Below are 17686 nucleotides of genomic sequence, written 5' to 3' on the forward strand. Positions count from 1 at the left end.
AGGGAGGAAATCCGTTCTGCAGATTTAAAGAGACAGTGCCTCTCCCTGTTACGGGTTGGGATTGGTTTCGTCTCTGGGCTATAGATCAATAGATGACAAAGTAAGCGTTATTTAAGCCAGTAAATCCTGTTCCTTTACATTCGAGTGTTTATAAATCGAGTTCCGAAGATGGTCTGCGGCGGATTTACGTGCTCAAAAAATGCGCTTTGCTCCCTTAACGTGGTTTATATGGTGAGTATGGAGCCTAACGCATTCTGCTCTGTTGTTTCTCAATTCGGGTGAAGGTCCAGTTCACTAGCGCGGCAGTGATTTCCTTACCGCTGGTGGGTCGGGCACTGCGTCCCCCCCACCGCCAGAAACATGGCCTCTGGACTCTCTCCAGGTGGAGGGACTGTCCACAAGCGCTGAAAATGAAAATCCCGTCACGAACTGAATTGTACAGACAACCCCCATCTCCACGAACAGGAGCAGTAACCACTGCTCGTCTGTTTAGAGACGCCAGTAAAAAAATAAAAGCTGCGAGTTAGGAGAATAGTATCCGGCGACCATGTCAGAGTCGTTTGCGAAAATAGATTTTTTTTTAAATAAAGAGGACCTTTAGTCTATGAAAACCGAGGCGTTGCTGTTCTCAGCAGTGGCAGAGGTTATCGCAGGCCCGCAGAGAGTAACGGAGAGTGTCGTCTGTCCGGGGTGACGTCAGCGGAGACTGGCCACAGTGTTTGGTGGTCAGCGGTGGCCGGCGGATCGGGGTCCTGGCTTCTGACTTCGCGTCGTTTGAGTTCAAGCCCAGCGGTGTCGTGGCGCTGCTCTGGTCCGGCTCGGCTGTGATCGGTGTCGTCCGTAGGACGGTTGGTTGCGCAGGAAATGGAAGCGTACCTCCGTCTCATGTGGCAAAACCGTCCGTGGCACGACAGTTCATTTGAAAACAGTCGTGGTAGTTTTTGCGGTTGATCGTTTCCAAACTCCCGTTAACGGTCTGGGTATTTATCGGATCAGCGGAATGTAGTTTATGCGACCGGATGCCGAACAGGCTCTCGGTTAAAGAGTCTTCAGCCCTGCCTGAACCTACAACCTCCCAGCCGGAGGTCCCGGGTCAAGACCCCTGAGCGCTGTCCCGCAGGCCAGGGTCTGCTGGCGGGGGGCAGCTGCGTTACTAATGACCTGAGCCTTCAGCTTAGCCCTGTCCTCCTCTCTCTGGACTGGTCCGCTCTCCGTTTCTGCCCTTACTTTCCCAAGACCTGAGGTCTGACACCTTAGACACTGGCGAGTCTTAAAGCAGTGTTTTACTGCGCTTCACCTGCAGTTTGCACAAGACCCCAAACAATCTCATTAATAATAAGCCTATTATTTATTAATGATCATTAATAAGCTGAAATCATCTAACGCTCGAACACAGGACATGGTCCCTATCGTTGGCTTCAGCATAGAGAAGCTTAAAAGTCTTTCAGTGTGCTCCATACGTGCGCTCAGGGAGGACGCGGAGACCTCTGGGAGCATGACTGTAAGGCCATCATACTTGTGAGTGACAGCAGGGGCTCATTAAGGATGGTGGTTGCCACAGAAGAGCTTCATTATTTAGCTGTGCATCGGGATTCTTAATCCTTTTCCCGTGACAGGAGGGAAAATGTTTTTTTTTTTTTAAATGGAAAAAAACAAACAGACCCGAAGCTCATGGGTTCTGTCTGTTTCCCGCCTGACCTCTGGGGACCGGGGACGTCTCTGTGGGGTGAAAGACTGTGCCAATTGCCAACTCGTTCCGTCAGTGATTGATTTAATCACCCAGACTAGACACTGGAAGTCCCTTGTAGGTTCGGTCAGGGGCGGCACTGTAATTTCAAGCCTAATTAAAAAGTGTAGGTGGGACCGTGGCGGTTCCGCGCGGGCTCGTGCCCTCGCCGCTCCACCCCACCGGTTCGTCCCGCAACACCTGGGGCGTGACCCCGGGTCTCCGGCATAACGCAACAGGGAACCAGCCGAGTGAGCTAAAGGAGACCTCCCCCAGCCCAGGCAGCTGAGGTCCCTGCTACGCGCAGGGAGGGCGCTGACGTCACCGTATCCAAACTAGCTCCGCTACACAGGGACTCCATTCATTTCAAGTCTAATTAAAAAGTCTAGGGAGTTGCAGGAGAGTCTGCCTTTCCTTCCGCTGGAGTCCTCCTGCAGTTCATTGGCCGTAGCTGTGAGTGACTGGTGCCGACTCCCGGGCTGAGCCGAGGGTTCTGCACGATCTGGTCTGTGTGGGGCTGGACTGGAGACCGAGGGAGAACCGGGTGCGAGACTGGACTCTCCGTCGCGTGCTTCGTGCTTGACAAAGGCCCGGGTTCGATTCCGGTGGTGGCCGAGAGCGCCGGTCGAGTCGAGGTGTGAGCAGCGTCTCGATGGGAGAGCAGAACCCCCCCCCCCCCCCCCTCGCTAGCCCGCCAGCGAGGCCTTCTGGAGGAGCGGTGCACGAAGCTGGTGACTGTTCTTGTGGTTTTGAGCTCTCGCAGTAAGAATACGTGTATGGTCGTGTGAAAATCTGCTGGGAGTGAAAGAGTTGAGAGAGGAGTAGGAAGTTGGCCATGTGTCCACTGTGATCTCAGGTTGTTGAACTAGGGTCACATGTTCCTGATGTATCACGGTCTGTACTTTGCACTTTCCAGTTCTTCTTTCTGTGTTGCTCAACACGCTGTCTCCCTCCCTTGTCACAAGCAGCCCTGGAACTGGGTTTTGACAGATCTCTGAAGGGAGTAGCCCAGTCTGTTTTTATTTCATGTTTGACGCTGGTAGATCTTAGTGCAGAACCTTAAGAGAGTCTCAACATCCAAGTCTGTTAATAATTGTTTATACTTATATAGCACTTCGCTGGATACTCCACTCAAAGCGTTTTACAAGGTAATGGGGATCCCCTCCACCACCTGGATGATGTGACAGCAGCCATAGTGCCCCAGTACGCTCCCCACACACCAGCTCTCAGTGGGGAGGAGAGCAGAGTGATGAAGCCAGTTCAGAGAGGGGGATTATTAGGAGGCCAATGGGAAATTTGGCCAGGATGCCGGGGTTACACCCCTACTCTTTTTGAGAAATGTCCTGGGATTTTTAATGACCACAGAGAGTCAGGACATCCTGAAGGATGACACCTTTTTACAGTATTGTGTCCTCATCACTATACTGGGGCATTAGGACCCACACAGACCACAGGGTGAGCACCCCCTACTGGCCCCACTAACACCTCTTCCAGCAGCAGCCTTAGTTTTTCCCAGGAGTCTCCCATCCAGGTACTGGCCAGGCTCACACCTGCTGAGCTTCAGTGGGCTGCCAGCTGCGAGTTGCAGGGTGATATGGCTGCTGACTGTTGTGTGACAGATGAAATAGGGAAGGCGGTTCGCCTTGGGTCCTTCTTCTGAAAGTATCCGCAGTTTCAATCGGTCTACATGCCTTCCTGGAAGAGTAGCTCCCCTCCCTCTTCGTCAGCCGCCTTACGTGAAGGCTTCACAAGTGTGTGCGCTGTTCCGGATGTTGCCATGTGTCCCTCTGTGTGTCTTCCAGCTGGTGGGGCTGCTCCTGATCGGCGTGGCGGCCTGGGGGAAGGGTTTCGGCATCGTGTCCAGCATCCACATCATCGGCGGGGTCATCGCTGTGGGCGTCTTCCTGCTGCTCATCGCCGTGGTCGGGCTGATCGGCGCCATCAACCACCACCAAGTCATGCTGTTCTTCGTATCCTTCCTCCCTGGTGGCGGCCTCGCCCGAGCTGTGCCCCCAGCACCCGGCGGCGCTTCGGGTTCATGTTGGGGGGGGTGGAGGGTTACGGGGGAGTCACCATTGGTTCCTGAGTATATGACTTGGGACGGGAGGCCTTTCTTTACGCAAAGGGGTGGCGGGTGTCTATAACAAGCTGCCAGCTCCCTGAGGCGCTTCAAGGACCAGCTGGAGGAGGTGCTTGTGTCCCTCTCTGTGCCCTGCGTGGCTGAACTGCTAGGTGGTGTGTCTGTGTTCCTTGACCTGGCTCTCTCTCTCTCTCTCTCAGTATATGGTCATCCTCTTCCTCGTCTTCCTCTTTCAGTTCGGAGTGTCCTGCTCCTGCCTAGCCATAAACCGGGACCAGCAGGTGAGTTAGCCGCATCGACACCCCCCTCATACGCTTGTGTGTTCCCCCCATTTGCTCCTTCTCTCTCCCTCCCTCTCCACAGAGCAGAGGGGGCTGATCTGGTGCCTCGGGGGTCTCGCCCTCGCGTGCCCGCCCCCCGTGACGGCTCCGTGTGTTTTGCGCAGGTGAAGCTGCTGAACTCGACCTGGGGCCTCATGGGTAACGCCACCCGGCAGGACCTGGAGACGCGGCTGAACTGCTGCGGCCTGCTCAACACCACGGAGGCCCAGGCGCAGTTCCTGCACGACGTGGGCGCCTGCCACGCGGTGAGCCAGCGCGCCCGCGAGGCCGCCGATCGCCGGCCGGAGGCTGTGGCGAGTTTTGATCTCGTTGGTGACGCGGTTGCCCTCCCTCTCGCCCCAGGATTGCAAGCTGAAGGCGTCCTGCCACACCTGTGGGGAGAAGATGCTCCAGCACTCCACCGAGGCGCTGCAGATCCTGGGCGGCGTGGGGCTCTTCTTCAGCTTCACGGAGGTCCGTCGCCTGGGGCTGGGCTGGTCTCCCCCAGCCGCGCGCGCTCCATAGCCGAACCGTCTCGGAGTCTCCGTTTCATCGCACTGAGTTTTGTCCTCTTCGTGTTTCAGATCCTGGGGGTGTGGCTGGCTGTGCGATACAGAAACCAGAAGGATCCCAGAGCGAACCCCAGTGCCTTCCTATAGTGACCCCTTTTCATTCGCTCACACCCCACTGGACAGGTCGTCAAGTACGCACACACACCGTTACCCAGCTATCCAGACCGGCAGACACACACAGTCATGTAGCTAAAGACACGCATGTAGGAGGCGGCCCAGCGCACACAGACACACGTGAAACACGCCCATACTCCTACACCTACACAGTCAAACACACCGATAGGCACCCTTCCGGCACAGCCTCCGTAGTTAGCCTCGCCTCTTCCTGAGCCCGGGGTGGCGCAGGATCGCCAAACCATACATCCTCCGCCACAGAGAGGTGTCCAGCCCTGGCGCGGGTGAGTGCCAAGGCCTGCAGCTTTCGTTGAGACCTTCCCTTGGATCAGCTCCAGCCGGTCTAACTGGCAAATGCAAGCAGAGGAGAGTTGAGTCAGGAGCAGGGCTGGAGACCTCTGCGTGGCAGAACCCCATGGTACCGGACCTGGCATCAGCAGCCTGGAAGCACGCTAGGTCAGGCCCGCAGGCGAGGAAGGAGGCCAAGGAATCCGCTTGCTTTGTCCCCCTGTGCATGATGGCAAGGCTCACTGTTCCAGTCCTGCCCCACCTCGCCCCACCACCCTTGGGGTTTGCAGTGCCAACACCTACCCCCCCACCGCCATCTGCACCATCCTCGATGCGAGGAGACTGTTTCCTGCGTGGCGAATCGGCCAGGATGTCCGACGGCCTGCCTGCAGCGCTGCTCGGGCCGGAATCTTCTCCGCTTTCAGCCGGACTAACGGATCTTGTCGTCTTCACCGGAGGTGGGGTGTTTCTGACCCTTGTTACCGTGTTTAATCTGCGGCCTCGCGCTGCTGATGGAGACGCTCTTGACATGAGGTTCGTTTGCCCTCTGAAAACGCTGGGGGGCGGTGCGTCAGGCTGTCCGATCGGTCCTGTAGCCCGATCAATTAGGAATGGGCGAGGCTGGGGTTTGGAAGGAAGCCTGACACGGACGCTGTGACCCTCTGGGAGCGGGGGGGGTCTACAGTCGCTGCTGTGTGTGATCGTCCGGGTGCGTGACCGCTCTGCGCTGCTGAGGGAAGCAGCCCCAGTCATCTCCTTCCTGCCCCTCTGCTTGGGGGTCTTCAGTCCAGCAGGACTGTCCTCTCTCCTCCACCCAGAGTCCCACAGTTTTCCAAGGAGCTTAAGCTCCTGCTTGGGAATAACTGTCAGGAGGGCAGCTTTATTGTTTAATCCAGGGCTTCTGTCTCCAGCTGCAGTCTCCTGGTTCTCGTTCCAACTGAACCTGCGATTTCTTAATTACTTAAGCAATTACGGGCATAATTAATCCTGCTGGAGGTGATGTTTATTCCCCGACGCTGACGCTGAGGAATTACTTACCTGACTGCTGCGGCTGGCCCCCCTTATGTAATTAATGATCGGCCGGAACGGAACAGATCAGCTGGAACAGGGGTGTCCGACTCCAGTACCAACAGGCTTCTTTTCAACATTCGTTAAAGCTTCTGTTAAATCGGCATTAAAAGCTGCTCCAGTTTTAATTGGCCAATAATTAGTTTGAGCGGGCTGTTGAAGTTTGAGCTGGCAGGGGTGAGGCCAGGGGTGGGTGACCTCGACTCCTCTGCTCTGTTGCACATTGCATCCGTTCCAGCTTTACCACTCTAGACTCCAGGGGCAATTAAGCGATTGGTGGTCAGTTCTGTAATCCAGTGCAAGGATCCGAGGTGTGTGATGTGCTGGACTGGACGGGCCAAGGCTGACCACCAATATGATTGGCCAGGTTGTTTCCTTGGGCCTGCACTGCTCCTACAGGACCCCAGTCCCTCGGCCCTCGTCGGGATTAATTAAGGCTGTACGTAATTGGATGAGTTTGTGTTGGATGGGAAGCCAGAAGCCACTGGTGTCCTGGCGGCTGTCTTCATCACGGTCCTCATGATCAGTGCTGTTCTGCCCAATCTGGGAGTGGCTTTCACAGTGAGGTAGATCGCTTCTTTTTAATGTGATAAAGTGCTCAAGTTTTATGTTTTTCCATGGTGTTGCTATTAAGTGGTTTAGTGATTTTTCTCAATTTTGTCTTAACTTTGCGCTCGTAGGGCGAGTCACGTCTGTTCCTCTCCCCCTGTCCCGGGTTCCAGTCCGGGCCGCCCAGTCCTTCCCCGTGACCTCGCAGCGCACTGATGGCCCTGGGGGTTGGCGTTCGGAGTGAAATTCCGGCGTTTCTGTGCTCCTAGTCGGGCAGGCGGGGGCAGCTAGGAGGGGGGACCTGATGTGGAAAATAGGGCGCAGTCAAGTATGGGCCCTGCCGGCCCATCCTGCCATCTCCAACTCTGCCCGATCCCATTACTCCCAGCGTCTCCAGAGCTGCTCCTGGTGGGGGGTACAGGAATTGCCAGATTTCCTTCCAGTCCAGCTCTGTTCAGTGAGCCAGTCAGTTGGTAAATTAACACATGGCTTCACAGCCACTCGTTACTTCCTGGATGATCCTTCCAGCCTCCACTAATGGAAGGGATAACTGCCTGCTGTAGACGTGAGGCCTCTCTTGGTGCCCTGGGGGCTGGTGGGGAAACGGGGCTCCTGTCCAGGCAGCTCTGGTGATGTCGCTGGACAAGCAGTGGGTATGAATGCCAGGTGGCACAGCTGGGCAGCTCCTGCCCTCCAGAGCCCCTTCCTGCATCTCTTCCCTTTGTGCTGTCATCAATATTTTTTAATGGTGCATTTTGTTGTGATTCCTGATTTCGCTATGAATACACTGTAACAAGGTGAGCGCCACCAGCTCTGCTGCCAATGTTAGTGTCAAGAGGACAAGGGCTTCTGCTCTCTGGGGGGTGGGACAGGCTTCCCTCTGTAGCCTCAGTGCCCAAGAGACCAGGGTCCCCAACTTGGGGGTCTTGGCGCCACAGTCCAGCTTTTCTAGGTCTCTTTAAGACATTACCAGCACAAGACTGGAACAGTTTTGTTATTGGCCTCACTCAAGACTTAATTGGTTTAATATAACCCAGATCTATAAGTCTTTTTGTAGTTGATTCAAAGAGAGACCCAGAAAACCCACTGGTGGACGGGGGAAAGATTGGATGAAGAATTATGTGGAACCAGGACCCTGAGGTATTGTGGACAGTTCCAGTGCTAATGGAAGCATGCTTGCAGCTACAGAGGGTCTGGCATGCATCTGCTTTGAGCCAAATGACAGTTCAAATACATTAAGTCACAGGATACAGGGTTAGTTTTATAGCTGCTGCACAGCAGTTAAGTCAGTCCTTGTTAGTCCAGTAGCTTGTGTTGATGTACTGAAGCAGAGTTGTCCAGTCCTGGGGGGGTCAGTGTGTCTGCAGGGTGTCCAGTCCTGGTGCTGGGGTGGTCAGTGTCCCTGGAAGTGTTTCACGTCTCTTTAAAGCAGCAGTGACGCCAGAAGAGCTGAGAGTAGCTGTTGAACTGGTCCAGTTAAGATCATAACCAGCTGGTTTTGCTTGTTAAGTACTGATTAGAGAGGGGTCTCCTCAGTCACAGATCTTGTTAATCTGCACTAGTGGGACCAGGATCAGGGCTGGATGCTCCTGTCACTTCCTGTTTGATTTCCTCTGTGTCCGACTGGCAGCTACCCCCTGCAGTCGTCCTCCCACCTGCCTGATTTCCCTGTTTTTAGGCATCAGTTTTGAAGTGTAAATAGTAATTAAAGATTAAATAAAGAGACAATAAAACAAATCTCCTGGCCTGTGCCTTTTGCTTTGAGCACTGGGGAAAAATTCTGGGCAAACCGAATTTCCAGAAATCCAGTGGTCTTTGGGAAGTCAATCAAGCGCCTGTCTGTGAAACAAGAGGTGATACAAAATGGGCAGTTGCTTCCAGATGGCGCTCTGCGAGGTGGTAAGAAGCTTGCCTTATTAATTGTGACAACAAGAGTAATTAGTTTAATTAATGAAACCGCTGGCCGGGCACATGAGTGGGCAAGCAGAACAGAAATCAGGTCTATAGGAGTGGCCCTGACTTTCAATTAGGGGCCAAAGAACAATTAAACCAATAGCTGGGTCAGATCATTGGTCTTATTGTCAGATTCACTCCTTGTCAATTCATGTTTTATAGGTAATTTGTAATCCTCCATTATTAACGACCCAGAAACAGTGGTAATAAAGACAAATTAATTGATTGAGAGTCCAGGCTGGCATGACCAGAAGACAAGTTGACCGGCCAGGGAGAGCAGCTGTGCTGGGGCGCTACAATCCTACATACACCTACTAGTATTGTTCCAGCACAGCTCTCAATTCCACAGCTCGGCTCTTATTTGAACTGGCTGACTGTCGTCAGCTCTTACTATGCTATAGGTGGTCTTTTAGTTATCACACTTTGCAAGTAAAATAATCAAGCAATATTTGCATATGTACAATGGCACTGTTTCTAAAACATAAGTCCAAATGACAGTTAAAGCACATTAAGTTACAGGATATTACATAGAATTAGTGGAACAGCTCGTTTGTGCAGGTAAAACCTGTAATGGATCAAGCTGCTGTGCAATGGGAATCTAATCAGTTTTATTGTTCACTTAATAAATTACCCAGAGTCTGCACATGATCTTATCGGTTTTTATGCATCTTCCCAGGAGCCTCGGCTGCTGGCGTGACAGTGCTCAATGACTTCCTGTGTGCGGCTCCAGCACCATCGCAGCACAGAGCGCTGGTAGGAAGGTGGTGGCGGCGGCAGCACGTGGACAACAGCGCCCCTTTCGCACTCGCCTGCAGGGTCCCTTCGCTGCAGAACCGAACATCGGCCATTGATGTGCTGAGAGACACCCCCCACGGTCCCTCCAGCTGGGCAATCAGAGACACCCCCCGTGGTCCCTCCAGCTGGGACGATCACAGACACCCCCCACGGTCCCTCCAGCTGGGACGATCACAGACACCCCCCACGGTCCCTCCAGCTGGGGCAATCAGACACCCCCCCCCCACAGTCCCTCCAGCTGGGGCAATCGGAGACACCCCCTCCCCCCCACCCACGGTCCCTCCAGCTGGGACGATCAGACACCCCCCCCTCACGGTCCCTCCAGCTGGGACGATCAGACACCCCCCCCCCCCCGTGGTCCCTCCAGCTGGGCGATCAGACACCCCCCTCACGGTCCCCCCAGCTGCGGCACTGAGACTCAGCTCACAGCCTCCTCACAGACCCCCCTCACAGACTCCTCAAAGAGGCCAATCAGAGACCCCCTCACTGACAGAACTGCACGGTCGCCCCCACTGTCGAAACACTTGCAAAACTCCTCCCAACCACATGCGTGATTTTAAAAAAAATTAAGGAAAGATATAAAAGAGCAGAATGTGTTTATTAATGCTTTAGAAACATATATATAATATATGATTAAATTGTACAGGTGGCAGTGTGAGAGATCTAAGGGGCACTTGTGGTCATGGTCAATACTGCCCTGACACCCCCATGCAGCGAGAGTCACTCTCCCGTCGCCACCATCCTGCCGTCCCAGAACCTCTGACCTGCACCCCCCTTCAGAGACAGATGCATGAGGACTCCCCCAGTGTCCATGTCCTGGAGTATCCCAATGTCTCCTGCTTTCCCATCCAGCTCAGCTCTTACTCGGGTAACCTTATTGATCAGGCTTAATTACTGAATTGAACCGTGGGCCAGAAGGGGGCGAGACTCTCCCGAGAGGAGTTCTCACCGCAGCAGAGAACCGGTGGGAGAGGAGAGCAGGACAGGGGGAAGCCCTGAGGAACTGGGATCTGGACCAGCATGTAGAAACCACTTGAGCATCTTGCTAAGCCTGCAACCCAGGAGGCAAAAAAAAAAGCGAATATATCGAATGAAAATGCTCCTCATGTCGTGCAGATGAGCTCACAGACGAGGAGCACTGCACCCAGCTGGGCTCACCGGAGCCTCCTGCAGTCTGTCGAGTCCGACTGCTGTGCACTGAGGGTCTCACTCTCCTGCACTCCCACCTCGCATAGGAATAATGTCCCCTCGGCCCCTCTCCCTCCCCCCCCCCCACCGGTCACCACGACGCCTCCCGTCTCCCAGCTGATCATCAGTCACCCCTCCTGGAAGTAAGGGTGCTCCAGCGCATTCAGGGCAGAGATCCGCCGCAGGGGGTTAAAGGTCAACATCTCCTGAAAAACAGCACATGACGACGATGACGCACAGGCGGCTGGTTTCGTTGGCCGGTCACAAACGGACAGGATTATTTTAAGACCATATAAAAAGGGTTACGTCATGTGTACGCAACTATACGACTTGCCTTCATATAATTCTTTGCTTGCTTTTTCTTGGATCAACTATATCATTTGATTCTCACTTGTACCTGATATAGGCCACCATTCTTTCCCGAGTTTGATGTATACATTTCTGATTTAAATGGAATGAATATATTTGAAACACGCCCCCCCCCCTCCCTATCTTCGCCCCCCCACTCACAAGCAGCAGGTTCGCCCCCTGGTGGCCGATCTCAGGCACACAGTCTGTGATGGCACGGGGGCCGCGTGGCTTGAAGGCGCACCGCGACAGTGTGACATCAGCGGGCCACTCCTCCTCCGGCGGCAGGCCAATCACACTGGGACAAGAGAGGGAGACAGAACGTTACTAACCAATCAAATGTCGAGGGAGGAAAACAGCAGCCAACCAGATCACAAGCACCGCCAGACAGAAGGGCTTGCCTGCTGTGAAGACAACCGTCAGCCAATCACATTCAGCGCACACAGGAATCCCCTAGCCAACCAGAAACACCAGTCCTTCGGCCAACTGGAACTGAACTGGGAGACGAAGAAACTCCAGTTACCACTGGCAGCTCTCTCCGTGCCTCACACTTACTCAAAAATCTTCCCCAGCTGGTCCACGTCCGAGTCTCCACAGAACAGCGGCCTGGGGGAGGGAGGGAGAAGGAGACTGTTTTAGGGAGCCATCCCGACACTTCTGGGCAGACGTATTAGTACAGTTGACATGTCCCCCGTATCTGATGTGCAGCACGTCCGATGAACCCCACCTCACTGAGTGTGTCCCCTGACTGACATACTGAGCCTCCAGGGGGGCGTCTTTCAGACAAGACTTCAAACCCAGGTCCAGATTCAATTCATTTTTATATAGCGACTTTCACAACAAGGTTGCCCCAAGGAGCTTAACAAAGCAAGTGACCATACATGTTGTGAAGACAGAACAGAAAAGACCAGAAGACAAGGGAGGAGAGGAACCGAAAACTCCTTAGTAAGGAGAAAACAAACCTCTAGCGGTCCAAGGTCAACTGGCTGCCCAACCCCTTTGGGCATGCTAACATTATACAATTAAAAAAAAGGAATAAATGATGTCAGGGTCTGTGCTGCAGTTCTCTGCCCCTGGCCTCTGCAGGCTCCCTCTGCTGGCTCCCTAGACACAGGCAGATGAGCACACTCCTGCCCCAAGCCTCTGCAGGCTCCCTGGAGACGGGGGGCAGATGAGCACACTCCTGCCCCAGGCCCCTGTGGGCTGCTCTGGACACAGGGGCAGATGAGCACACTCCTGCCCCAGGCCCCTGTGGGCTGCTCTGGACACAGGGGCAGATGAGCACACTCCTGCCCCAGGCCCCTGTGGGCTGCTCTGGACACAGGGGCAGATGAGCACACTCAGTATTGTAGCGGTGCTCTGCCTGCTCCTCCTCTGAAATGTGTTCAGCTGGACTGCAAATCCTGGGACCTTAACCACGGACCTTGAAGAGGAAATATTTTGAACGCGTGTCAAAGGGATGGGACTGCACTTCAAGAAATGAACATTCCCTTGATGGACACATCTGCCACCTGCTGGGGAAGCAATCAGACTCCCTGTGCGCAGCAGTGTGAGCCAGTCCAGGTTTTACCATGAGCCGTGGGGCTCATGTCCTCAACCACAATGAGGAGCGGGATTCAGGTTTTCTAACAGCTGTGTACGAGACTCGGCTCGGCACAGCACAGCACGGTTCTGCCGTCTTCTTGGCCTCCTCTCCTTTTGTAGAAAACCTCCGTGATATTCGAAAAGCTGTAGGATTCAGCTCTTCAATACAGCACTATGAGCGCACCGCTCATGCCCCCATCCTGGTCCTCAAATCTAACGGAAACTGGGCTGACGCACTGTTTTCTGCTTTGGCCGTTGAGGTTGTTGCTGTGAGATAAGAGAAGAAGCCTGCTGGGCCTCCTTTATCTGAAAACCACATGGAGGCTGCAGAGCTGCAGTGCCCCCACTGTCCACAGGGTGGCAGCAGAGAGCTACAGCCAAACCATTTGGCAGATAAATTCAACAAGAAACAGTTAAATGGAATCGCTGTGCGGGTTGGCAGAGAACCCTACAGAACGCACCTCCCACTTTCTCTTTCTCTAAGACAGGATGAGCCCAGGCTTGCTTGGGAACCTGTCTGCAAGACCAGGGAAAACCTAGTTACAGTTCTCAGAGATAATCCCCGGAAAAAGACATGCCTCCCATTCTAACAGCAATGCCACACTGCCCCACACAACTGCCCCGCACCCAGCTGAGACCAGAGCGCCCCAGGGCTGCAGTGGGAGATGCGTACAAGGGGGATTAGCGGTTCTGGGGTTCTGGAGTGAGAAGACATGCTGTTGAAGCTCTAGGTCACAGCTGGTTACAATCGCCGGTCGTATTTCACTTACAACAAAACAGGCTGGATGGGTCAGAATTCCCACAACCCCCAATCTTACACCCGCTAATCAAATTAAGCCCATTATTAGCCCCCCCCCCTTTACTGATTCGTCCCTGACAAACACCAGCAAGCCTTCCGCTGTGGACTGTGGAAACCGCCACCTGCTCGAACCCAGGTCCTGGCGGACATCCCACCCTGACTTGAACCCAGGGCCAAGACCCACCTGCGGCGGAACATCTCGGCGAAGATGCAGCCGGTGCTCCAGATGTCGACCGGCGTGGCGTAGGACGACTGGAGCAGAACCTCCGGGGAGCGGTACCACAGAGTCACCACCTGGGGGAGCCAGAGAGGCGCGTCAAACACACACAGCTGCACCAGCTCGCGAGGACGCGCGCGGCACAGTTAAAGGAACAATATGCGATCCGCCCAGCAGGGGGCGCACTGCCGGCTCTTACCACAGGCGTGAGCGCCATGTGGCAGCTGTAGATGCGCGCCAGGCCGAAGTCCGCCAGCTTGACCTGGCCGCGGCTCGTCACCAGGATGTTCTCGGGCTTGAGGTCGCGGTGCAGCACGCGGTTCGAGTGGAGGAAGGCCAGGCCGGACAGCAGCTGCTGCATCAGGTCCTGCGAGCGGGGAGAGAGAGAGAGAGACGCTGTGGGGCTGTTCGCCGGCTCGCGGACCCCGTGGAAGGATCGCCAAGAGGGGCGAGGCCATAGGTCAGGCGGGCTGCCCTTACCCGAATCCTGTCAGGCGGAAGGCCGGGGGGCGGCGCCTTGTCCAGGTAGGTCTTGAGATCCTGGTCCACGTGCTCGAACACCAGGGTGACCTTCGTCTCCTGGTCCGTCCGCAGAGTGGCACACACGTCCATCAGCCTGCGGCGCAGACACACGCACACACAGACTGTGAGACCGGGCCGGACCGGGACAGGGCATGGGGGTTCACGCGCGTGGGTGCCGGCGGCCGAGGTCTCACTTCACCACGTTGGGGTGGTCGAACTGCTCCAGCCTCTTCAGCAGGGCCACCTCCCGCACCGTGGACAGCGGCAGCCCGTCCTGGTCCGTCTGCACCCGGACGCTCTTCAGGGCCACGAACTGCCCGCTCTGCCGGTCCCGCGCCTTGTACACCGTCCCGTACGCGCCTCCTCCGATCTCCGCCACCGGCTCGTACTGCACCACGCTCTCCTGCGCCATTCCCAGCCTGGCAGACAGAGGGCGACGATGAGAGACAGGCTGGGGAGAGACTTCTGGGAAATGTAGTTCCAAAGCCATCACTTCCATTAAAGGAGGTGATTTTAAAACTGGTCGGTCTGTTAGCAAGACCTCATTTAGAATATTGTGTGCAACTCTTAACATTAAAAATTCAAGCTCAGCATGAATTTTTAAATTTTCTACAAGAATAATCTTGACTAGGCAAACATCTTTGGAGACAACGTAGACAAGTGCTTTGTGTCACAAACAGGTAGCAAACTAATAAACTCAAAGAGGCTCCAGTTTTTATGTTTAGATCTTTTAGACCCTGTGGGGAAGCAATTCTAAAAACAATGTTAGGACTAGAAGTTAAGCACAGAAATTAAATCAAAGGATGTTAAAATTACAAAATGCGTTAGTAAGGCCTCATTTAGAATACTGTTCAATTTTCATCACCACACTCTAGAATCAGTGCAGAGGAGAACGACAAGATACACTCCAGGGACTGTCCTACACTGACCGGCTGCAGGAACTGAACCTCTTTAGTCTTGGGCCGAGGAAACGATGAGGGAACCCGATACAAGTTTTCAACATCCACAAAGCCATTAGCAAGGTCAACCCACAGGCAACACGAGCTCCTGGACATGCGGACACTACAGGGGTGTGGATTCGATACTGAAAACAGGAGGCTACTTTACCCCAAGGGTTGTGGGAGAGTGGAACGAGCCATGGCCAGAGGAGACCCTCGGATCAGTGAGCTACCAGCTGCCACAGGGGCTGGACGGCCTCCTCTTGCGGGACAGGGCTCCTGTGACCTCACAGCCTCCACAACGCAACAGCACTGCTGCTGCTGCTACTGCTCCTGAATCAGTCCAGACACAGCCCCGGGCCGAACCTTCCCCGTCTGCAGCTCAGACGCAAACACACCGGGCTACAGCCCCGCGGCAGGCAGGCGAGAGTCGCGCCACTCTCCCACTGCCCCCCTCCCTGACCACAGGGCCGGGCAGCTGGAATTCCCCAGCCTGTGGAATCTGACCTACAGCCCCAGCGAGCCAGGAACTCGGTCACCAGCACATTCCTGAGGGGAGCGAGAGAGCCGCCACAGTCACGCAGGCAGAGGGAGAGACAGGCTGACAGGGGTCGCCTCTCCCCCCCACCCCACCGAGCCCGGACCGCCCTGTAACTACAGCACCGCCGGCCCCTGGGCCACCCAGGCCAGGTGACCACTCCCGGGTGGGGCAGGAGATGGCCCACCCCATCTCCGAGCAAATCCAGCCGGGAGGGAGCCCAGCAATCAGGCCAGCAGGCCTAAAGCTCCGCACCGCCACTGATTCATGACAAAACACGCGCACGCGCAAGCCCAACCAGGAGTGTACTGTGTGAAGTCAGTGATATCACGCAGATGAAAACAGGGAAACCCAAATATAAGTCCATTCAACGTCTGTACCCACTGCTTACACCCACCCTCTTCTTTATAGCGCCACCTACTGGAGAGGTCGGACACCGCGCTTTCGTCACCAGGCGACCCGCGAGACCCGAGTTCCTCAGCTTCTTCCAGGAGGTGCAAGGTCACCTGGTGCACTGGTGAGACACGTCTCGGTGTGGATACCGCCTGGCTACGCCAACTTGAGAAACCCGGTGAGTCTGAACTGGAACTGCTCCTGATAATACTGTTGACGCCTTCATTCATGACCATCAGCACAATAGAAAGTGTTATAGAATAAAAAACACAAAAGTGTTTGTGCGCTGGGGAAGGAAACATGTTCTGTATCGACACCCGTGTGTCCCCCGAATGGACTTTTCGATTTATTTTCGAATAATTAAATGATCGGTCACTACATATACATTACTCTAAGGCGGTCAGATACAGGCAGCCTGTACTGAAATACTTTCGAGTGGGGAGTTGAGTCACAGTAGGTTGGCTTCAAAGGACCAAGCAAACATTTTCCACGGAATTACCCTCTGCCTGTTCCTGTTTTGAATTAGATGTACAGACAGCAGCGCTCCGCTGCTGACCCCGCAGAAACCCCCGGGCAGCGGTGGTGACGACTGGGTTTCTAGAGACCAGTACAGGCGGTGTCACTGCGGATGTCCGGCAACAGCAGCGCTCGGAAACGACCAGCCCCTCTTCGGGCCGGACTCGGAGAGGGGACGGAAGGGGGGGATCGAGGCAGCCGGAACCGAGGGCCCTGTGGAGTTCGGACCCGGCTCCATTTTGAAGCGAACCGAGGAATCCAGTCCGGTAGCTCGAATGCACCACAGCCGGAGCTCTGAGTTTTGAAAAGCGTGACTGTGTTATTATTTCGAGTCCGACATTTTCTGGGCTGGGGCGCCACGGAGCCCGGTCAGGACGCGGGACCGAAGGCCGGTTCCCTCGGGCCTCCCTCCCCCGGGGCAGCCGCGAGCGCGGGGGCTTTCTCCAGCACGTGGTGACCGGGACGCAACTTCTCCTTTGTTAACCAGTCGGCCGGGGTGGGTCAAAGGCCCGGTACCTGCGGTTCGGGGTCTCGCCTCAACAGTCCAGCCACCCGAACCGGGTCGCGCTGCCGGGCTGGGTGTTCACCTTCCGGGCTAACAAACTGCCCCCTCCCGCAGTTCGGCCGTGGGGTCGCCACTTGTCCCACGGCAGTTTTAATCTCGGCTGCCTCGTCATTTTTTTTTTTTTTTTAAAAAAAAGACGCGATTAACATTTGACTTTTCTAGATGCGAGTCGTTCCGATGTGCTCGGCCGAACGTGGTTCGTTAACGCTCGTAAACCGCAGCGTGTGTTCAGTTCGACAGTTCTCAGACGGCATTCTTGCATTTTCCTTTACCATCTGTACACACCTCGGCGGCTTGAAAAGGTAAAATAGGTTCGCTGAGTTGTCTACTTACCACGTTGCTTTCCGACTGTTTTAATGCACAATTAAACTCATTTTTAATCAGTTATTCTTCTGGCCTTTGAAGAGCTCGATTCCATCCGGAGGTGCTCGAAGAGAGCGCGCCTACAGATGTTTTTTCCCCCCTTTTGTCGCTAAAATGGTTTGTTTATATGTCTAAAAAATGTAGAAAACTTTGGCCTGACTTTTTCCTCCCCAAACACTGCGAAGGCTCATTCATGGCCATCAATCCAGCCTCGACCAGCTTCCTGTCCGGGGGACACGCCCCCTCGCCC

General features: G+C 54.8%; 2 protein-coding genes across 2 annotated transcripts; one reads left to right on the forward strand and one right to left on the reverse strand.

Annotated features, from left to right (window-relative positions):
- On the forward strand, positions 1 to 8458 carry tspan31 (tetraspanin 31). Its single transcript, XM_088916813.1, has 6 exons — positions 1 to 231; positions 3529 to 3696; positions 4007 to 4087; positions 4252 to 4392; positions 4490 to 4600; positions 4711 to 8458. The coding sequence occupies exons 1-6, from the start codon at positions 169 to 171 to the stop codon at positions 4783 to 4785; spliced, it is 639 nt and encodes a 212-aa protein (XP_088772939.1). The 5' UTR covers positions 1 to 168; the 3' UTR covers positions 4786 to 8458.
- A 1586-nt stretch (positions 8459 to 10044) lies between these two features.
- cdk4 (cyclin dependent kinase 4) lies at positions 10045 to 17686 on the reverse strand. The gene is made up of 8 exons (XM_088916801.1): positions 17407 to 17686; positions 14318 to 14542; positions 14082 to 14217; positions 13801 to 13968; positions 13569 to 13678; positions 11557 to 11607; positions 11164 to 11299; positions 10045 to 10859 (listed from the first exon to the last, which is right to left on the reverse strand). The coding sequence occupies exons 2-8, from the start codon at positions 14533 to 14535 to the stop codon at positions 10782 to 10784; spliced, it is 897 nt and encodes a 298-aa protein (XP_088772927.1). The 5' UTR covers positions 14536 to 14542; positions 17407 to 17686; the 3' UTR covers positions 10045 to 10781.

Source organism: Atractosteus spatula, chromosome 1, assembly GCF_055471065.1.
Source record: "Atractosteus spatula isolate fAtrSpa1 chromosome 1, fAtrSpa1.hap1, whole genome shotgun sequence".
NCBI lineage: Eukaryota > Metazoa > Chordata > Actinopteri > Semionotiformes > Lepisosteidae > Atractosteus > Atractosteus spatula.